This window comes from Protopterus annectens, chromosome 1.part2 (assembly GCF_019279795.1).
Source record: "Protopterus annectens isolate FY-2018-M chromosome 1.part2, PAN1.0, whole genome shotgun sequence".
NCBI lineage: Eukaryota > Metazoa > Chordata > Ceratodontiformes > Protopteridae > Protopterus > Protopterus annectens.
This window is the reverse complement of record NC_056727.1, coordinates 1,236,182,388-1,236,205,987: the sequence shown is the minus strand read 5'-3', so window position 1 is coordinate 1,236,205,987 and position 23,600 is coordinate 1,236,182,388. Positions and strand designations below refer to the sequence as shown.

At 44.0% G+C, this 23,600-nt stretch overlaps 1 protein-coding gene across 3 annotated transcripts in view; it reads left to right on the top strand.

Moving 5' to 3' along the window:
• The window catches only part of EYA3 (EYA transcriptional coactivator and phosphatase 3), a 1,396,180-nt gene that overhangs the window by 1,072,650 nt on the left and 299,930 nt on the right, over positions 1–23,600 (top strand). For all 3 annotated transcript variants that reach the window (XM_044060112.1, XM_044060111.1, XM_044060110.1), the window contains one exon: positions 12,199–12,257. In XM_044060112.1, the coding sequence (XP_043916047.1) occupies positions 12,199–12,257 (59 nt within the window). The remainder of the gene's footprint in view (positions 1–12,198; positions 12,258–23,600) is intronic.

Here is a 23,600-nt window from a genome sequence, read left to right as displayed (position 1 = left end):
CACCCCGACTACAGATACCGAAGCCACTCTTGGTGGTGAATCTCAAAATGTAGACAGGTCTGCCTCCTCTCAAGGTGTCTTCAGACCTTCCTCTTCTTTTTCCATCAAGGCTTTCACTAAGTCTAAAGCAGCCATGCATTCTAAGAGACAAGCTACACAGGGCCCATCTCCAGGCCCCATGCTTAAAAAACAGATGCTTAAAATGGCTGAAGATTTAATTACTCTTATCAGGGGTTCTCAACCCCGGACAAAGGCCCAGAGTGGAGGAAGAATCCCCCTCCTCTGATCAGGCCTCCATTATATCAGAGCACTCTGATGAACAGGAACTTTCTTACTCCCCTTTTGAAGATTCTGATGCAGAGGAGTCCATTCCCTCTGTATCCCCCCCAGAGGATTACTCATTTGGGGAAACCTTGCATACCTTAAGGGAACACTTCCACTGGGAAGGCCAAGAGTACTCCGATTCCAAGAAAAGGCTTAGGGATTTTCTCTTGCTACCTCAGCACAGGCCTCTGGCTATACCTCCTGTCTTGGACATACTAGATGATGTGTACTCGGAGGCCTGCCTTAACCCGGATTCTTTACCTCCAGCCCCAGTCAAGCCTGACAGGTACTCCCGGGTTCCTGACTCACGCCAATTTCTATACAAAAGCCATGCGGCTGACCCAGAAACTATCTCACAGGGCCCCAAGGGAATTAAGGCCTCCACAGCTAAAAATACATTACCTTCCGAGAGAGATTCCAGATCCTTAGAAAGGTGGGGAAAAAAGGTATATACCTCTGCCACCTTAACCATGAGGGCATTAAACTGCCAGTTCCATATGCTAAAGTACCAACAGTTTCTGTTATCACAATTGAGAAGTAAAATGTCACAACCTGAACAACCAGACTTGAAGGAGTTGCAGGATTTGATGCATAGTGCAGAACAAGTGGGTAAACATACCTTGCAATGTGGTTTTGATGCTCTAGAGGCCTCATGTAGAGCTGCTGTTACAGGATCAGTCATACGTAGACATGCCTGGCTCAAGGAATAAAACTTACCAGATCATGTCAAAGCTAAATTACTAGATGCCCCTCTACAAAATGATGTATTATTTGGTGCTAATGCTGAGGAGGTATTAAAGAAAATGGAGGAAAAGGCTAAATCAATGCAAACAGTGAAAGATTTTCTACAGGTACAACCACCACGTTTCAGTAGAAATTGGCCCTCCAAAAACTGGTCCTTTCCAGCCACGGACAGACCCCAAAGAGGTAGATACAGGCGCCCGAGGGGCAGAGGGCAATCACAAGGATCGTTTAGAGGCAGACAATGGCAAGCTCCTACACAAAGAGGTGGTGAGGATAGTTCGCAGCCATTCAGAAAGCAAGCCCAATGACTTTCCCCTTTGCATGCCAAGCAAGGCTCAAATGGCAGCACCCTTAGGTGGAAAGCTGGCATTATTTTCAAAAAATTGGCATATTGTCACAAAAGACAAATGGATCCTGGACATTATAAACAGAGGCTACAGATTCCATTTTCACACCCTTCCAAAAATGAGAGGCATGCCAAACCTGCCACACAATCAAAGGGCAGAGGCACACAGACAAATTTCAGATCTCATGGACATGAAAGCTATTCAAGAGGGTACCTACTCACGAACAAGGTCAAGGTTTTTATTCCAGACTATTCCTGGTACCAAGGAAGGGAAAAGATTGGAGACCTATTTTGGACCTATCCATCCTAAACACATTTTTACTTGTACCAAAATTCAAGATGCTCACTACAGCAGCTTCTTCCCATGCTGGGCAAGGAGTCTTGGCTGGTAACATTGGACCTCAAGGAGGCATACCTGCATGTCCCAATCAGACAAAATTGCAGAAGATACCTCAGATTTCTTGCAGGTTCAACCCATTATCAATTCTCTGCATTGCTCTTTGCCTTATCTACTGCGCCCAGAGTATTCACGAAATGCCTGGCATCAGTAATTGCCTAGTGCAGACTTCAAGGGATACAAATATACCCCTATTTGGACGACTGCCTGATCCAAACGGACAGCAAGCACATACTTCTGAAACATCTGGCTTATGTAATAATGTTGTTGAATTCTCTGGGATACACAGTCAACAAAAAGAAATCAAGGCTAATACCCTCTCGGAAAATAATTTTCCTGGGTGCCAACTTGGACACAAACACCCAGATGGCCTACCTCACGCCAGAGAAGCAGGGGCAACTAACTCAATACTTCAGAACACTAGCAAATTTCACCAGGCTGACTGCAAGGAAAATCCTGCAGGCTCTGGGATTTATAGCATCTTGCATCCTACTAATCCCATGTGCAAAGCTGCATATGAGGAAACTTCAATGGTACCTGAAAAACCTATGGTCTCAACACAGCCACAGTTTGGAAACAATAATACCACTAATTCCATGTCTTCAAAATGAATTTCTGTGGTGGGCTCAAGCATGCCAAACAAACACAGGTCTCCCATTCAGCAAGCCTCAAGCAAATCAAGTCATCACAACAGACGCCTCGGACTACGCCTGGGGGGCGCGCATGACAGATCGGTGCATTCAGGGCAAATGGTCCCAAAAAGAAAAGCACCTTCACATCATTCAAAAGGAAATGCTAGCAGTAATAAATGCTATTATAGCTTTCAAAGACCTTCTGCATCCAGGTCAACTATTGATAAGTACAGACAACACCACAGTAATATGGTACATAAACAGGGAGGAACCCATTCATACCTCCTATGCAGGCTGGCCATGTCACTTTGGAACATGGCTCTGGACTTACAAATCGAACTTCAAGCACAGTACTTGCCAGGCAAGGAAAACATGCTGGCAGACAACCTAAGCAGAAATATGACAGATCCACACGAATGGAAGTTGCATCCTCAAGTTTTTACAGAGATAATTCAAGCATGGGGAAGGCCAGACATAGATCTCTTTGCCTCCCACAAAAATCACCAATTGACAAAATTCTGCTCAAGGATTTTTCATCCAAAGGCCTGGAGAGTGGACGCTCTCTCTTTCAGTTGGACAACAATGACAGTTTATGCCTTCCCACCTCTTCCTCTGCTGCCCAGTTCTATTAAAAACCAGAGCAGACAGACCAAAGATGATTCTCATTGCTGCAGACTGGCCAAGACAACACTGGTACCCACTCCTGAGGAGCCTGACACATTCCCCACCATGGACCCTGCCTCTAGTGCCTCTTCTTCTGACTCAGCACAGCTTCAAAACTCTTCACAGTCAGCTGAAAACACTCAATCTGGCCGCATGGAAAATTCCTTAACATCACAACAGACCCTACTCTCCAAGGTGGTGCAGGATGTCATTTTGGAGGCCAGAAGGCCGTCTACTAGAAAAGCTTACTCCGCAAAATGGAAACGGTTTTGTGCCTGAAATGAGAAAAAGGGCCAGAATCCTGGAAAACTGAATTTACCTCAAATATTACAGTATCCAGCTGAGCTGCTAAGCAGTGGACTTTCATTCTCCTCCATCAAAATTCATGCCTCAGCCATTTCTGCAGAATACAACACTGATCCACCTTTATTCTCTCACCCCCTCTTGAGACAGTTCCTCAGAGGTGCTAAGAATATAAAACCCCCAAGGAAACAACCAGTACCTGCTTGGGATCTCAATTTCATTCTAGAAAAGCTGACCTGCCTCCTTTTGAGCCAGATGCCTCAACAGATTTGCAATATTTGTCCTGGAAAACAGCTTTCCTTCTGGCTATTACCTCAGCTAGTAGGGTATCGGAACTACAAGCCCTCATGGCTGTGCAGCCTTTTGTCATCTTCCATCAGGACAGAGTTTCCTTACGAATCAACCCGTCCTTTATGCCAAAAGTGGTATCCAGGGTAGCTTTGAATCAGACTATACACTTACCTACCTTTTATCCTAATCCTCAAAACAAAGGGGAGAGATTACTACATTCCTTGGACATCCACAGAAAACTGCGTTATTATTTGGACAGAACAAAGCCTTTCAGAAAATCAGAACAGCTCTTTGTGTCCTATGCTATAGGAGCTCAAGGGAAGCCAATTTCCAAACAGACAGTCTCAAATGGATAGCCCACTGCATACGCTTTTGTTATTCTTTTCATGGCAAAACTGTACCTACAGGTATCAGATCTCACTCCACAAGGGCCACAGCTACCTCTGCAGCTTTCCTCAGAGGAGTTCCTACCAAAGATATTTTGGAAGCAGCCACTTGGAGTTCTGTGCATACCTTTTCCAAGCACTACCACCTTCCATTATACTCCAAATCTAGAGCAGGCTTTGCCACTGCAGTCTTGCAGGGCATCCTGGCTCCTCCTAGTTCCACCTAGTGCCTACCACCCCTTTCTTAGCTTTGGGATTCTACCCATCTGTTATGACTGCAGCTGTATGCACGATGAACATAGTACAGTTTTGTACCTACCATAAATGTAGATGTTCGAGTGCAAATACAGCTGCATTCCAGGTTTCCCTCCCTCCTTCCCCTCTTGGGACAGGCCTATTGGCTAACACCTCCTCATACAACCTGATTGGGGTATTCATTTATGGTGTATTTGCTTGCACTACTGTATTTTGATTATATGACATTGCTTTATTACACAAATTTATGTATTGCCTTCCTTCTGGGGGCACCTGACATCTGGGGCAAGAAAAACTGAAGAAAATGGCGTCGGCTGGTTCTTTTATACCCCTGTTGCACTGACGTCAGGGAAGAAGCGACGACAACCGACGCCAGACCTAGACTTTGGAATTCGGCCGACCGAGGACCCGCCTGACGGCAGGAGAACCCATCTGTTATGACTGCAGCTGTATTAGCACTCGAACATATACATTTATGGTAGGTACAAAACTGTACTTTTGCCTCCCCTCAGAACTACCAATTGGACAAATCCTGCACAAGGACTTCCCACAGTCATTGAAAAGTGGATGCCCTGTCCCTCACCTGGGAAAGCCTCTCATTTTATGCCTTTCCCCCTCTGCCTCTCCTCTCGAAAGTTTTGCTAAAGATCAAACCGGACAAACCAAGGACAGTACTGATTGCACCAGACTGTCCACGCCAGCACTGGTGTACCCCCTCTTGCACAGTATGTCACTGCTGGAACCATGGCATCTGCCTCAGACCCCTTCCCTGCTGTCCCAGCAGGAGGGCCAGATTCTGCACCCTCAGCTTCAAACCCTGAACCTTGCAGCCTGGCTAATTCCTTGAGCTCTCCAATAGCATCCCTCAGTAAGCAGGTGTTAGACGTCATTCTGGAGGCAAGGAGGCCTAGTACTAGAAAATCCTATGCTGAAAAGTGGAAAAGATACTGTTCCTGGAGAGGGGGGGATGGGCACAAAGGTGCCCAGCTTACCGCATATTCTGTAGTACTTAACAGAGATGCTCTACAAGGGCCTTTCCTTCTCGTCATTTATAATTCATGCCTCTGTCATTTCAGAACATTATAATATTGAACCACCCCTCTTCTCTCACCCCCTGCTTAAAGCAATTCCTCAGAGTGGCCAAAAATTTAAGACCTCCCAGGAGAGCCCCTACTCCAGCCTGGGACCTTAACTTTGCATTGGAAAAGGTCACTCTACCTCCTTTTGAGCCAGCTGCAACTGCAGAGTTAAAATTCCTTTCTTGGAAAACAGTCTTCCTTATAGTCATTACTTCAGCAAGAAGAGTGTCTGAATTACAAGCCCTCATGGCAGTGGAGCCCTTCATCATCTTCCATGCAGACAGGGTGTCCCTCAGGACCAATCCTTCCTTTATGCCCAAGGTGGTGTCTAGTGTGGCCCTTAATCAGTCCATTAATTTGGCCTACTTTCTTCCCAAATCCACAAAACAAAGGAGAATGAATACTGCACTCTTTGGACGTGCACAGACCACTTAGATTTTATTTGGACAGGACTAAACCTCTCAGAATTTCTGAACAGCTGCTAGGCTTTGTTACAGGGGCAGAGGAGAAGGCCATTTCAAAGCAAACCATTTCGAAGTGGATAGCCCATTGCATTCATTTCTGCTATAAGCACCATGGAAAACCTACCTCTCGGGATAAGATCACATTCCACCAGGGCTGCATCTACCTCTACAGCCTTTCTCAGAGGTGTCCCTACCAGGGACATCCTAGAAGCTGCTACCTGGAGCTCTTTACATACCTTCACCAAGCATTACCACATGCCTATTTTTTCTAAATCCAGAGCTGGTTTTGCCACTGCAGTTTTGCAGGGCTTGGTCCTAATGCTCTCTGACCTCCTTCTCCCTTCCTTAGCTTTGGGAATCAACCCAAATGTAATGACTGCAACAGTGAAACATGAAGAACATAGTTCAGTTGTGTACACTTACCATAAATGTAGATGTTCGAGTGTATTCACTGTTGCAGTCCTGGTTACCCTCCCTCCAGCCCCCTGGCTTCTCTTGGCTATACTTTTCTTCTTCTTTAGTGTATTTTAGCTTTCTGATGTATTTGCTTTTTGTTGGAGGTGTAATCTAGCATATAATTACTTTCCATCATGGAGGCACCTGACATCTGGGGCAAGAAAAACTGATGTAATGGCGTCTGCTGCATGTTTTATACCCCTGACGTCATGGAAGAAGAGAGAGCATCTGACACAGGAATCCAAAACTTGGATATTCAGGCCGGCTGAGAGCTACCTGCAGGCAGATAACCCAAATGTAATGACTGCAGCAGTGAATACACTTGAACATCTACATTTATGGTAAGTGTACACGACTGTACTTTCTGTCTGCACAGGACAAAGGAACATTGGTAATCTGAACAGTTATTTATTTCCTTTTCACCCAGCTGGCTGGGGCAGGTAGTATCTGAAGTAACCCTGGTGAAATAGATCACTAATTGCATTTCCACAATCTGTTCTTTGAAAGGTTTACAGTTGCCTCGTCCAACAAGAGCCCATTGTACCAGGTCTGTGGCCACTTCCTCTGCTTTTCATCCTGTATTGCTAAAATTTGTGCTGTGGCAACTTGGTCCAATGCACTAACTTTGTCTTTCATTACAAATTGGGTTTAGTATCCACAGACAGAGCAGCCTTTGGCTCCATGGTGCTCAAGCATATCCTTCCATAGGGTCCACCCCAACAATCAAGCTAGCTAGGGACACTGACCCAGTTGTGAGGAAGAATGAAATGGGCAACATCAGATTTAGGAGTTACCTTTTTACTGTAACTTGGTATCTTTGTTGTCCAATTTCATTCTTTCTCACATCCCACCCAACCTACCCCCTTCTAGAAAGTCTGGAGGTATCTGGAAAATTTGGAGCTCCATAGGCTTTTTGATCTCCAGATTAGGGTGGTATCTTTGTTTTTGTAAATTACATTCCTATACTTTCCTTTCTTTTTTTTTTTCCTGGGGCAGTAAACTCTATTTCAAGAGTTAGGGGAGATGCAGGACATTATAGGAGTGGGAGGAACTAGAGACTAGAAGTATCAAGTCTTTTGGAATGGCCGGATCGTATCTGTTGTCATATCCTATGACTCAGTGGTGAGGAAGAATGAAGTTGGACAACACAGATAAGTTATGGCAAGTACATGACTGCTAATTTTCTACAGCGTAAAATGCTTTTCACTTTAGGAGTAGCTACCCGTCTTTCAGAGGGAATATCTTACACACACACACACACACACACACACACACACACACACACACACACACACACACACACACACACACACACACACACACACACACACACACACGTGCATGGACCTAAGCATTCAGAGGTAATGGATAAGATGTTAGGAGACAAGACTTCTCACAAGTATTAGGCTTCTGCAGCCCCATCTGTTCTGAGTTTTTGTCAGCTGTTGGCCCCATCATCTGCTAGAGTCACCAGTTGTAGACGCCCCATGCTGGGCTTTGTGGTATAGTGGATAAAGCCCCGTCTATGATCTGGATGTAATCACTTTAAAAAACTGCTTTGGTGCTGGAAGAGACTGCTAGAGGAGGATGGGGGAATAAGTGCTTGACACCAGTTATCTTAGCCTGGTTGGGGTGGGTGGGTGAGTGGTTCCACTCTGCTGATCCACCATCATGCAGGTACAAACTTACATGGCAATGGAAGGCCAGGACAGTTGCTTGTGATGCTGGAATTCTTGATCTCAATCCAGTGATGGTAGCTCTCAAAATATGCGAGTGGTTAGATGGGGAGAGTTTAAAATGCCCCATGGTGATGTGGGTGGACAAGTCATCCATCAGGGGCTCGTTTAGGGCCTTCATAGAAACACTCATTGCTGGTGCCTGGATGATGCCCTCACATGGAAAACAGATAGGTTCAAGATGGATGCAGGGAGCCACTGTTTGGCAGACGTGGAGCCCAACAGCATAAAGAAAGAAGACATTGCTGATGGCCCTTCACAGTCTGGAAACTGGATACAAGCATCTCAACTTTAGTTTACCTCTGAAATAGAGCGTTTATATCACTTTAACGAAAGATGAAAATAGCAAACGCTATTTCATCAGCCCCAAAACATCTAAACATGAAAATATTGAATATTCAGAACAGCAAATTTTTTCCTATGGAAAAAATTTGCTGCTCGAAACACATACACACAACATAAGCACATCAAACAAACAGCAACCACACACATATACTTAAATTCCTACATCTAACGTTACACTAAACTAAACATACACTACTATCTACCCACTTACTTTAACCCAAACCCTAACCTTAAGGTCCATCACTATCGCACATTTACCTAACCAGTGCCCTAACCCTAACTCACTTAAACCGCCCCTAAGCCTAAAGTCTGTCACTATCGCACACATGCCTAACCCGTGTCCTAACTCACTTAACCCACCCCTAACCCTAACATACAAACAATCGCACACTTACCTGAACCCAACCCGTAACTTTCCACCACAGTGCTAAGAATAGCGAAGCCACAGAAACGGCCAACCGAATTCAGTGTTCAATATCAGAACATTCGAAGTTTTAATACTTCGATGTTCTGATATAGACCCGAAATAGTTACTGTCACATTGAAAACTGCTCAGAGGCATCTGCAGATAGCAGCTTGCTGCTTTCTTTTCTGGAAGCCACTATTCCAAGCTGATTTGATTGACAGCTTTTGGTAAGGAGCCTCTGAGATTAGATGAGTAAAGAATTTTCTCCCTTTATTTGTAGAGAAAACCCAAAATGACAACTACTTTGATTACATTTTGTGTTACTGATGTTTGGGGAATCCATTTTGCCACTGCCTGTCTCGCCCCCTGCTTTGTTTGGTTACAGGCATGCAACAGAAAGGTAGATTTGCCCCCCCCCCCCCTTCTTACACCTAGGACAACCACTTTCATTAAGAAAAAGCCATCTGCTGAGCTTTCGTCTGAGGTGGACGTGAGAGAAGAGGATAACTTGGCCACCTTGACTTGAATTCATTCTTTTTCATTAGAACACCAGCAGTGATGAGTCCTTGTCTTCCGGATGCCACCCAACATCACCTGAATTTTCCTGACACAGAAAATGCTTAATTTAAAGTGGGAGTACTTTTAAATAGGGGCAAGGAACTGCAATTTCATGTTATTATTTGGGCTTACTAAGTACTGAGGGAGCCAAACTCGCAACCATGCTTTCAGTAATGCAGATAGTGAAAATGCCTTTAAGATTACCTCATTACAGCCTGAATCTACTTGTACCAATGCCTAGGAAGCTAGACTTCTACTTTTGGGTGGAAAAGTAATTTGAATAATTGTGCGAGAATGTCGTGACCATTTTGGCTGTGGTCCCATTGGATGTGACTAGAGAACCAGCATTAGCACCAGCAGATAATGTATTAACCAAAAGATAAGACTTGTATAGGATAAAATTGTAAAAAAAATGTTTACATGTCTGCCAGCATAGGTATCAGTTAACTCCCAGACTCACATGTCCTAGTAGCAAAGTAACTTTATAATACAAACTGGCAAAGGTGAGAATATGGGATACAGCTGTAACAATGCCTTTCATAGCTGCGGTTGTCCACAATACATGTTGGCTAGCATTATATTAATGCAGCTACACCACCATAGATGCCTTTGCTAGGGTAGCCACCTCAGGCTTTATCAGACAACAAACTTTAAAGCTTCACAACTTGCCAAACAACATGAAGCAGCAGTTGTTAGAAATGCTTAATTTTGTTGGCCTACCTTGCACCCAGCCTTCAAGAAACTGGTAGAAAAGGGCAAAAAACATTCAAGCAGTAAAGCTTCCTTCTCTTTTCCCAGTACTGAAGTATTATGGAAATTTCTTCACTAAGCAAAATCCATTTAATTATATCTTGTAGGGAATAACTCAAGCAGGAGGAGGATTTGAGAAGGGCAGTGCCTTGGCATCAGAGGCCAAGGCAGACATCTAGACAGAGTCAAACCAAGAGTATGATTTTTCATTTGACTGCCCATTTTTCTTCCTTCTCCTGCCTTTCCTTTTACATACACCAACTGGGAGGAAGACTGTTTTCAAATCCTAGTGTTTCAAGCTGACCACAGACGTATGGGTAAGGGAGCTGATAAGCATGGGGTAAAGAAATGAGTTCAGGTTTCTTCCTACCTTTGTTGAAGTTTCTCCCATGAGGCCAAGTAGCTTTAGTAGTGCTCATCATCATCTTCATCTTTTTTTTTTGCACCTCCACAGGATCAAGTTCAGTGGCACCTTGTGTTTTCAGGGTCTATATCATATGAGCGAATCGCACAAATTGTGAACGCTCATAATATCGAACGTACCAGACCTCGAAATGCTTTTTCTGAGATCGCGGTACAGTGTAGAATGGGATATTTGCCCATTCCTCACTGTAGTGCGATCTCTTAGTTGGAATATATATTTAGCGGGGGTGTGGGGGGGGTGCAGCCTCCCACAATAGGAAGTTCGAGGACCGGTACTTTCGATATTATGAGCGTTCGCAATTTGTACAATTCGCCCATATGATATAGACCCGTGTTTTCACCCAGTAGGTCCATTTGTTATATGATCATGTGAGCTGGGGACTTCTAGGTGGGTAAGAGCATTGTGGCTTATTTGTTTTTGCCCTGGAGTCCCCCATGAACTCATTGTGGTGAGCACTGGATGTTAGTCGTGGGCCTAACGTCTCCTCTAATGGAGCACCCCCCCCCCCCTTGTGAGTGCTGATGTCCTTCAAGGATGCATCTGCAGTTTTGAACTTTGCTGTCACTGGTATATGTGGCTTCTCAACACACAGTGCAATTGCAAATGGCAGCATGAGCTTCCTTGGGTAGACACCTAGTGTTTCTCTTAATGTCTTAGCTACCACCCATCTGCCAAACCAGATCTGCCTCCTTTCCCCCCCCAAGAGATGGGTGACAGTCAGCAGCTGCTCACTCCCATCTTCTCCCAACTGCTGCAGGTAGCCTAGCTGCTTTTTGAACTCTGGTTTCCTGCAACATAGTCAGGTCTTTACCCTTCTACACCATGGAGTAGCATTATTTTTATTTATTTTGTGTTTCTTTATCTTTTTGACCATCAAGTTTCCTTTAGTCAGACTCATTCTGGATCGTTCTCTGACAGTGGGAAAGAGCCCTCATACAGACAGACATGAGAGTTGCTTGTTTCTTTGCAGTCATCCAGCAATGCAGACAACCTAACAGTTCCCCTGGGCAGGAAGATGGAAAGATGTGTATTACCACAGAAATCCAAAGTGCCTTCCACATCAAAAGTACACACTTTTGTACACCTGGATAATGAAGGATATCTCCAGTCAGCAGTTTTGACTGCAGATATGCTTCCTTCCTCTAAAGGGCTGCTACTACATATGGGCCAGGTTCACTTGTACCTACAGTAACTGGAGGTCAGGATTGAGCCCTGGATCTGTCAGGCAGCAGCACTAAACATTGCTCCACAAAATGCATATCTGTTCTATATGTGTAGCATGGATAGTATAATGGTGGTTATTAAGTCTCATTCATGGTGGATGTACACATGTTAAAACAACATGCTGCAATGTACAGAAGAACATTCTCATTATTGGTTGGTTGGTTTGACAGCTGTTGAAGGAGGTTTTTTTTTTTTTTTTTTTTACTAGATTTGATTTTTGGCTACTTTTCTATGTCTAGTGTAATAAATATATGAAGTTATTTTTTTTTATTTTATTTTACAAAAGGCAAGAGTAGTTGCACAGCATTGGTTGTCCTGGTCTAATATTTCTCTTGCCTAATATTTCATAAACAAAGCAAATATACTACAGAATTTGCAATGCTCATGTAATTTTGTGTTCTGCTATACTTCTTAGGAATGTGATCAGGTACATATAGAAGATGTTGCTTCTGATGATGATGGACAAGACCTGAGGTATGAAGTTTCTTGGTACATTTTGTATAATGTAGATTATAAAAAAGGCAAGTTATTGCTGTTGGAAACTTATGCTTTGTGTTTCTGTTTGGCTACATCGTATTTTTCACTATCCATCTGTAGTTCCAGACTTTTTGTATAGAATGCATATCCTGTTAAGTGCTATCTTTTGCAACTGTGTACCCTTCAATGTTGTCCCCTTTTACTTGAAATCAGTGGAAGGGTTATGATGCTTTTGTCTCATAAATAATTTTGTTTTGCTTGACTCATACAGGTCAGTCCACAACTACCATTGTTCCATAGTATTCATGCAGCTAGGTTTCAAAGTTGACAGTCATCACAGAATTCACTGTTGCAGTAATGACTGTTGGGACATCTACCAAAGAAGGTTCAATAGATTGCCTGACTTCCAGCGCTTGTTATCTTTTCCCATCCCAACTAGGCATATGCCTTCCCACCTGGATGTTGGGATGTTGATGGAATAAAAGGGATGTTGGTTCATACCATCTTCATTTCTTGCTGCAATTTGCTCAGGACGGAGTGTGTTGCTATTTCATTGTCAGTCTGTCAATACAGACTAGCTTCCTGAGTTCAAATAACCAGTCTGTTTGCGAAACAGTCCGTTTTCATTTAGGTCTGTAGGTGTTTACTAAGCTAATGACCGCAAGGGCCTTTTTAAGTCAAGCCATGCATCCCAAATCTAACAAGTTCTGGCACCCTTGATAAGTGTAAACAGGGGCTTGTAAGATGAAACTCTTACAAGCAAGAGCCTGGGAGATGAACCATTTACAGATCGCCTGTGTCCATTAGAGACATAGGTGCCAAGCCAGGGATGAATGTCCTGTTCCCCATCCAGTTGTCCAAGCGTTGGATTGGGTTAAGGAGGAACTTTGTTTCAAATGGATGGGGAGCCTGTTCCAGAGATCGGGTAGTCTGTGGGATACATACCTGTCTCTCCAGCAGGTCCTGTTTATATCACAGGCAAGGTTTAAGTCCTTAGAATGGGTAATTCTGGTGCCGTTTGTTTTGTGGGTATGCAGGAAGTCCATCAGAGTGTGGTCTGACAATGCCCTCTATGCCAGGCGTAGCTGTCCCCTCAGCAGCCTGTAGGAGGCAGAATACAGGGATGGGGCCTTGAGGTGGTATGTATAGGACATTTTAGTTACACCCTGTATTCTTTTAGTGAGGAACCTCTGCGAACGTTCCAATTGATGGGTATGCCTGATTGGCTAAATACCAAAGGAGGGATTGTACTTAATGATAGGTCTGATGAATGCTGAATACAGTGGAACAATGACTTCCTTGGACTTACCTTTTTTTTCAGGTTGCGCAACATAGAATGATTTCCTTACTACTGTAGATGTGATGGTCAGAGGTTAGATTACTGTGTGTGTGCGCGCGTGCGTGTGTGTGTGTGTCCCTAAATCCATGACTACTGGGTCAACTCTAAGGGGTGTGTTGTCAATGTGATGGTTACCAGAGGTGGATGACTTCCCAAAGGATAATGTTATGCATTTCTTATTATTTAGTTTGTCCATGGCTCTGATACCAGTTGGTTATCTGTGTCAGCCCTTCCTGGAGAGCATTTGTGTCGGTGTGGGACTCAGTGACTGCTCCTAATTTGCAGTCATCTCAGATTTTGTCAGACAGAGATCATTGACATTTTCCTTGACTTCAGAGAAGTAAATGCAAAAAAGGAGCAGACCAGAAACCGATCCCTTAGGGACTGCACTTGTGACAGGCCTCTGTAGAGGTGGACTCCAATTCTAACTTTCTGGGTCCTGTCTTTGAGCCATTTGGCTGTCCACTGAGTGACATAAGTATTTGTACCTAACCTCTTGAGTTTGTTATTAATGCCTGAGTGGGTATTGTGTCAAATGCCTTGGCCAGGTCAAGGTAGGCAGTGTCAACCATTTTGCCCTCGTTCGTTGCTTTGATGACCTTCTCAAGGAAGTCCACCAGGTTAAGTAGACATAACCTGCCCTTGATGAAACCAAACTGGGTTGGGCCCAGTGTCTGGAGGTTTACTATATCTTTATCTATAATTTCCATGATGACTCTTTCCATTGGTTTGCATATAAGACCAGTGAGACTTGTGGGTCTGTAGTTTCTAGGATCTGCAGACGGTCTAACTTTGTGCAGAGGGAAGATTGTTGCTGTTCTCCATTCATGAGGCAGTAAGCCTGTTTGGAGGCTACAGTTAAGTAGCAATTCCAGAGGGCCTGATAGGTCATGTTTCATGCTATTTAGAAGGTCTCCTGGGATATTGTCTGGTCCCACTGATGCAGTGTTCCTGGCCTTAGAGAAAGCATTAAGGACCTGTTCCCTAGTGATGGCAGGGAGAGTTATATTTCATGGTATTTCCTGAGGAAAGGCTGAGGGGGGAGAGTGGGATAAAGTTGGAGCTGAATTTGTCAGCTAGTATGATGTTCATCGTATTTCACTATTGCAGTCATTATCTTGCTGTCAGGCTACCCGCAGTCGGCCTGAATTCCAAAGTCCTGGTCCGGCGTCGGTTGCTGTCGCCTCTTCCCTGACGTCAGTACACCAGGGGTATAAAAGATGCAGCCGACGCCATTTTCTTCAGTCTTTCTTGCCGCACTGTGCCCGAAGCAAAAGCAGTTCGCAAGTGCCGGTCGGCCGACTCCTGAGATTTTCAAAATTGAATTTCAGATCCGAAGTCTTCAATAAAGCTAAGCACCTCGTTGGGGAAACTTTTTTCTTGCTCCAGACCGATGTCAGAAAAATTTAACAATTGTATTTCTTGTGGGAAGCAAATACCTTATAAGGATTTTCATTCTTGCTGTATTCCTTGCCTAGGCCTTGACCACGATGTTGCTAGTTGTCGGTTTTGTGCTAGATTTAACCAATGCACGATAAAGCGTCGGTACAATTTTGCTTTTCATTACTTTGGCCGAAGGTTTAACTATATAATGCCGTCGGAACAACCGGCGACCGGAATTCATAAAAAGCACAAGGATAAAGAAAAGGACAGGCATCCGAGGTCCAAAACCGACTACGAAGCCTCTTCTAGGCCGTTCGCCGGTGCTCAGTGAGGCGCTTTTGCAGCCCCTGACTCCCACTACCTCAGAGCCACAGGTCGCCTCCGACTACCACATGGAGACAACTAGGCCTCTGGATACTCAAGGTATTGGCCCTTCAGAAATTAATCCCTCAGATGGGTCCAGAGCCGCTGAGCAGGCATCGGCTTCTGAGGGTGTTTTCAGACCTACACAACTTTATATAAAGCTTACTTCAGCATCCAAGGCAAAGTCTAAAACAGTTTTAAAGACAAGGAAACAAGTACAGCATTCTCCAGGACAGACTTCTATGCCTAAGAAACAGATGCTGAAAATGGCCGAAGACCTAATTACTTTGATCAGGGGTTCCCATCCCCCTCCTGATAAAGAGGCCTAGGCAAGATACTGAATATGATTCCTCTGATCAGGTTTCCATTTCCTCTGATTCCTCTTCAGAACAGGGATATTCTATTCCTCCCTATGAGGATTCTGATGCTGAAGATTCTATTCCTTCAGCTTCTCCTGAGGATTACTCATTTGGCAAAACCCTGCATACCATGAGGGAGCATTTCCATTGGGAGAGCTAAGATTATTCAGATTCTAAGAAAAGGCTTAGAGACTTTCTTTTACTTCCTCAGCACAGACCTCTTGCAATTCCTCCTGTTCTAGACATAGTAGATTATGTATTTTCAGAGTCTGGCCTGTCTCCAGACTCTTTACCTCCTGCACCTGTTAAGCCAGACAGATACTACAGGGTTCCAGATTCCCATAAATTTCTATATAAAAACCCTGCTGCGGACCCAGAAACTATATCACAGGGTCCCAAAGGTGTCAAGGCTGCTACTGCTAAAAACCCTGTCCCCTCAGATAAAGATTCTAGGGCTCTGGACAGATGGGGGAAAAAGTCTACACTTCTGCTACCTTGGCTGTAAGGGCTTTAAGTTGTCAGTTTCATATGCTCAAATATCAGCAATACTTAATGTCTTTGTTAAAACAAAAAATGTTGACAAATTCAGAATGTTTTGAGAACAAAGATTTGCAGGATTTATTGCATGCAGCTGAACAAGTGGGAAAACATACTTTGCAATGTGGTTATGATTCACTGGAGGCCTTGTGCAGGGCCGCTGTTACAGGCTCTGTTATTAGAAGGCATGCTTGGTTAAAGGAAGAGTCTGCCAGATCATGTTAAAGCAAAATTATTGGATGCTCCATTACAGCATGATACTTTGTTTGGTATTATGGCAGAAGAGGTATTCAAGAAAATGGAGGATAAAGCTAAATCTATGCAGACAGTAAAATATTTCTTACAGGTACAACCACCCAGATTTAGCAGGAACTGTCCTTCTAAGAATTGGTCCTTTCCAGTGTCAGACAGGCCAAAAAGAGGCAGATTTTTAGACACCCTAGAGGCAGGCAACAGCCCCAGGGCTCATACAGGCCCAAACAATGGGGTGCTTCTACCTCCAAAAGTGGAGAAGACAAATCACAGCATTATAGGAAACAGTCCCAATGATTTCCCTCTGCCACTGCCCAGCACTTATCTTTTGGCAGCTCCCTTAGGGGGAAAGCTAGCACTTTTTTCACAAAATTGGCACAGGATCACCCAGGACAAATGGGTCTTAAATATAGTCTCTCAGGGCTACAGGTTCCACTTTCACACCCTTCCAAAGGCAAACGGTATGCCAGACCTGCCACACAATCAATGGGCAGAGGCACAAAAACAAGTTTCATCTCTCATGGACATGAGGGCTATTCAGCCAGTGCCACAATAAGAGCAGGGACAAGGATTTTACTCAAGACTTTTCTTAGTACCAAGTAAGGACAAAGCCTGGAGTCCAGTTCTGGACCTGTCTATTCTAAATACTTTTCTGGACGTTCCAAAATTCAGAATGTTGACTCTGCAGCAGCTTCTGCCCATGCTGGGCGAGAAGGCTTGGCTTGTAACTTTGGACCTCAAAGAGGCATACCTGCATGTCCCAATCTGACAATCTTGCAGAAGATACCTCAGATTCATAGCTGGCTCAATGCACTACCAATTCTCTGCACTGCCCTTTGGCTTATCTACTGCATCCAGGGTCTTCACAAAATGCCTGGCACCAGTAATTGCATTTTGCAGACAAAGAGGAACTCAAATATTTCCCTACTTGGACGACTGCCTTATTCAAGCAGAGACTAAAGACATTCTACTAAAGCATCTGGTGTTTGTAAAAAGATTACTAATTTGCCTAGGGTACACAGTAAACGAAAAGAAATCAAAATTTAGTACCCTCTCAAGAGATAATATTCCTGGGTGCAAGCTTAAATACAACTGCCCAGATGGCTTATCTCACGCCAGACAAACTAAGGCAACTGACTTCTTACTTCGAAAACATGGCAACAAAGACCCAGTTATCTGCAAGAAAAATTCTGCAGATGCTGGGCTACATGGCATCCTGCATTCTACTAATTCCATATGCAAGACTGCATATGAGGAAACAACAATAGTATCTAAAAAGTGTTTGGACTCAACATTGCCACAGCCTGGAGTCATTAATTTCACTCATTCCCTGCTTGCAACAGGAGTTTCGATGGTGGGCACAGTCCTGTCACCACAACAAGGGACAGCCATTCACTGTACCCACATCCAGGCAAACACTAACAACAGATGCTTCAGATTATGCCTGGGGGGCCCACATGGCAGGAAAATGTATTCAGGGCACATGGCCCGCAAGCCAAAGGCATCTTCACATCAGTCAAAAAGAGATGCTAGCTGTACAAAATGCCCTGACAGCCTTCAAGGACCTACTTAATCCAGGACAGCTGCCGATAAAGACGGACAACACCACAGTTATGTGGTACATAAACAAGCAGGAGGGCACACATTCCTATCCCCTCTGCAGACAAGCCATGATTTTGTGGAACACAGCATTGACCTACCAAGTACACCTACAAGCACAATTCCTGCCAGGAAAAACAAATGCTCTGGCAGACGAACTAAGCAGAAACCTCATGGATCCTCACGAGTGGAAACTAGATCCACAAATCTTCAGTATAACAACAAGGAAATGGGGATGCCCAGACATAGATCTTTTTGCCTCCCCTCACAACTGCCAACTTCAGAGATTCTGCACAAGGACGCATCACAAACAAACATGGAAAGTGGATGCCTTGTCATTCAGCTGGAACAACCTTACAATATATGCCTTTCTTCCACTGCCTCTCCTCCCCAAGGTACTCCTAAAGGTCAGACAAGAGAAGACACAAATTATACTAATTGCCCCAGATTGGCCACGCCAACACTGGTACCCAGTCTTAAGGAGCTTGTCCCAAGGCCCAGCCTGGACATTGCCTCAAATTCCTCATTTAATGACCCAACAAAACAATCCGATCCTGCACAGCCAACTCAGAACCCTAAATCTAGCTGCATGGCAGATAGTGTAACCATTCAGAATACACCTCTCTCTCTAAAGCGGTTTTGGATGTTATTTTGGAGGCCAGGAGGCCCTGCACCAGAAAATCTTATGCAGAAAAATGGAAGAGAGTCTGTGCTTGGAACCAGGCACAAGGAATTGACACGGTTAGTTCTAATATTCCTCAGATTTTACAATATCTAAATGAGATGCTGGACAAAGGCCTATCCTTCTCATCAATTAAGATCCATGCCTCTGCCATTTCAGCTCATTACAATACAGATCCACCTATTTTTTCCCATCCATTGCTTAGGCAGTTCCTCAGGGGGGCCAAAAACATAAGACCTCCAAGGAGAGCACCAGTACCTGCATGGGACCTCAATTTTGTCTTGGAAAAACTCACACTGCCTCCTTTCGAGCCAACCAATACAGCTGAGATAAAATTCTTATCATGGAAAACAGCTCTGCTCCTAACAATAACTTCAGCAAGAAGAGTCTCAGAGTTACAGGCATTAATGGCTGTGAAATCTTTTATTATCTTCCATCCGGACAGGGTTTCTCTAAGGACAAACCCAACATTTATGCCTAAGGTAGTGTCCAGTGTGGCTCTTAACCAAACCATACATATGCCTACTTTTTTCCCAAACCCACAAAATAAAGGGGAGAGACGTCTGCATTCTTTGGACATACACAGACAGCTACGCTTCTACTTGGACAAAACTTAAGCTTTCAGAAGGACTGAGCAACTTTTACTGGCATATGCTGCAGGATCACAAGGAAAGGCTATCTCAAAGCAGACCATTTTAAAATGGATAGGACACTGCATTTGTTTCTGCTATTCACAACATGGCAAGTCAGTGCCTAAGGGCATTAGACCACATTCCACCAGGGCAACTGCCACCTCAGCAGCCTTCCTCAGAGGAGTACCAACCAAGGATATTTTGGAGGCTGCAACTTGGACTTCAGTGCACACTTTTACTAAGCACTGCCACTTACCTCTTTACTCTAAATCCAGAGCAGGCTTTGCCACTGCAGTTCTGCAGGGCCTTATAGCCACTCCTAATTCTATTTAGACCCAGCCGCCCAACCTCAGCTTTGGGATTCAACCCAAGTGTAATGACTGCAACAGTGAAACACGATGAACATAGTACAGTTGTGTACCTACCATAAATGTAGATGTTCGAGTGTATTCACTGTTGCAGTCCAGGTTACCCACCCACCATCCCCCTTTCTTTGCTATCCTATACAACCTATGTGGTGTATTTGCTTGTAGATGAAGGTATTGTTTATTTTAGTGCATGCTTTTATAAGCAATGTTTTTTAGCCTACCCTTTTGGGGGCACCTGACATCTGGGGCAAGAAAAACTGAAGAAAATGGCGTCAGCTGCATCTTTTATACCCCTGGCGCACTGACGTCAGGGAAGAGGCGACCGCAACCGATGCCAGACCAGGAATTTGGAATTCAGGCCGACTGCAGGTAGCCTGCCAGCAGGATAACCCAAGTTTAATGACTGCAACAGTGAATACACTCGAACATCTACATTTATGGTAGGTACACAACTGTACTTTTCTGTCTATACAGGACATTGCCAAACTCTTGAGGGGAAACTAATAAGTAGACCGTGAAAATTTAAGGATGAAGAATTTAGGCATATATTCTAAAGTTAGAAACAAATCAAGCAGTACTTACTGAAAACAAAGAATTTACTTGTCAAAAATGATGAAAAGAGGCGAGTTGCGCTAATGGCTACTGCCTGGCTACTACAAGTGCTAGTCTCACCATAGCTTCACTCTGCTGAGATGCAGTATTCCGTGGTTTCATTTCTCACCAGAAGCAAAACATTAGCACTAATCCCAAAAGGAGAAGCAGGGCACAGCCTGTTTGGGACAAGATTGTGGATCACCAGATGATGCAAGGGTCTGTAGGCTTGTAGCCTTTTCCTGGAAGGTGCCTTGAATGGCAACTAGGCCAGTCAGGAGCATCAAGCACAAGATACTCACTGCCCAACCAGGAAGTCCGGAATCAATGCACCCGGATCCTTGTTTTACCAGGAGCAGAATATAAGCACAAATTCCAAGTTGTCACCTATGAAGCAGTTTAGGCTTTCCAGTGATCATCAGTCTCCAGGAAGTAATGTCCTGAAGAAAACAGAAGCACTAATCCCAAGAAGACTACCAAGGGGCAGAATGTTGTCTGTCCAGTAATCGGTGGTCTTGCAGTAGATATTGCAGATTTTAAAGGTAAGGATTTATTTATTTAGTTAGTTAGTTTGCTGCTGTATGTTAGCCTGTTTTTAGCTTCTAGGCATCAGGACTAGATGTGAAATTTAGAAGAAAGAGTGAGTAATTGTACTGATTGTTTGGAAACCAATTCAACTAAAAACATTCCCTCAATAGGTGTGTGCATTGTCCAAGACCTGATTGTGCCACTTGTTCCAGTTTTAACCACAGGACTATCAAGCAGAGAACAAATTCTGTGTGGGACTGCCTGGCTCAGCATTCATTGCTCATCTGGCGTTCGATATCCATGGTGTCTTCCAAATCCACTGCTGATGTCTTGACACAAAACATAGTCGAACAAGTCCCCACTGAGAAGAGATAACAGGAGGGTGGGGACAGTTTATCAGAGTCTGAAATCTCCCCCCAAAGCAAGGCACCTCTCTAGGCCATAAATGACATTTGTTGCCATGGTGACCTCTAACCAATCCTCTCCAGATGTTATCCTTTCAGATTTAAGCACGTCTTCCTCAGTCAAATTCACTCTGTTGCTGTTGGTCCTAAGACCTCTTCTCAGGTTTGTGGTAGTGACACCCAGATTGTCATCATCTGGAGTGAAAGTGGCATCCTCTTATTGTTAGACCATGAGAATGTCTGCTGTGCTCTGATTGTGATATCATGCATCAGCTCATAACTCTAGTCCTCCAGTCCTAGGGCAGCACAGTCCATGCAAAACCAGGTGTCCTCTGGTATGCTGCAGCAGTTACTGTGCAGGCCATCCTTTCCTTCCATAGTCCAAACTTCCTATCGGGATTTTTTCATGCTGGTCCTGGATTTATGGAATTTCTAAGAACCAAGTATCCAGTCTCTGAAGAATAGTTATCATGTTTCCTACTTCAAAAAGAAAAAGGGAATTTCCTCCAATGATTTTGATGCCTCTGAACTGGAGCCAGATTAATTGGCATGTGTATAGCAATTGTCATACCCCTCCCTGTGCGAGTCTGACACTGGGAACATCTAATCTTCTGCATATTCTCCAGTGGATGTTTCATTTATGGAAACAACTTCACAGGATGAGGGAGAGCTTCTTTTGGGAGACTAAGTAATTCTGTCAGGCCCAGGTAAGGTATAGGGAGCTTCTGGGCTTGTTTCACCACAAGCCTTAAGTGTCCTTATAATAATGGAGCCCTTGCTACTTATGCTGACTGAAAGCTAGTATCCCATTGCCTAAGCTTACTGATGAGTCCTGTAGGTCTGATTCTCTCAATAATCATTAACCAGATAGTCCAAATCAGATTTGTAGCAAGACTGATCCTGGCATGAAAATTGTGTCAGGATGCATCATAAATAGGGAGGCCATTTTGTTGCATGGCATCCTCACTGACTTCATACTTACAAACCTTGGACACAGTTATATGCAACCTTATTGACATTAGGAATACTTTGTGAGGTGGGAGGAGAACTGAGCATTTGAACTAGATTCATTGGGTCACTGACAGAACTTGTTGCCAAATTCCCAGCCCCCTGCTCCAAGGAAACCTGACCATTTTTTACAGGGTTATTAACTCTTCTAAGTACCTCTATAAAAACTCTTTGGTGGATATTGATTCCAGCAAGGGAGCTATAGTGGCTTCTACCAGGAATACACTTTCCAATGTCAGAGCAAAATTCCTGATTTGGGAAGAAAACTACATCTGCTATCCTCTACTCTACCATCTAAAGGAGGGGAATAGAAGACAAATCTGAGAGGGAAAGTGCTTGTTTTATGCATCTTCGGTGCCCAGGTTGCCAAGTACTTCATTACATATGAATGTGATGGACTTGATGATGCATTACTGCCAGAGCATGTAAAAGCAGAATTCTAATGCTCTGTTGGGTAATGAGTTTCTCTTTGGGTGGCTTGCAGAAAAAATTTTTGAAATTGGAGAAGAAAAAGGTCAAATAACTTTTTCATTCCTTAACTCCCAGCTACAGTAGATTCTGTCCCACAAAGATCTGGCCCATCTTATTCAAGCAGTGACAGATGAAGGCAACTAAGTAATAAGAAAAGCAGCTACAAGAAAAGGTGACAAGCAGACTTTAAAGGAAAGCCTTTGGGGAAGAGACCCAGAAAGGAAAGAACTGTGACTCTGACTCATTCCTGTTCCTGTACTCGCATCCCATTTTTAATCCCTCCCCCCACACAAGCAGAATAACTTAACAAAATATGGGGGTGGGTCAGTTAGTCCGCTTTGTGAAAGTAAGAGGCCATCAATCAGGACAAGTGCTTATTTCAGATCCTGAGACAAGGATACAAACTACATTGAACAGTCAATCTTTAAGTATTCCTCCAGTCCCAAGGGACTAAGTCAACATGTTACCCTCCTCACCGCACCACAGGATCTTTTGTCTTGCTGCAGGGAGCTGCTGCTTTCCCTTTTAAGGCATCCATTTCCCCACCCCCACCCTCATGGCATCTGAACTTCATATTCAACAGGCTTGCCTGACCACATTTTGAGCCTGCTGGCTGAGGTTTGAAGCTTTTATCTTAAACTCTTCAGGGTAACTGTCTTCTCTGCATGTGGAAGTTTAGAGAGCCACATTTGTGTTTCACAAATACATTGTGCCTTTTGGGATAAGTGTTTTTTTTTACCCCCCAAGGGTGATTTGGGAAGTTTCTCAGAGCACGTGTGTTACTCTCCCAGCTTTCTTCGTGGGAACGAAAAGAAAGCCATTTG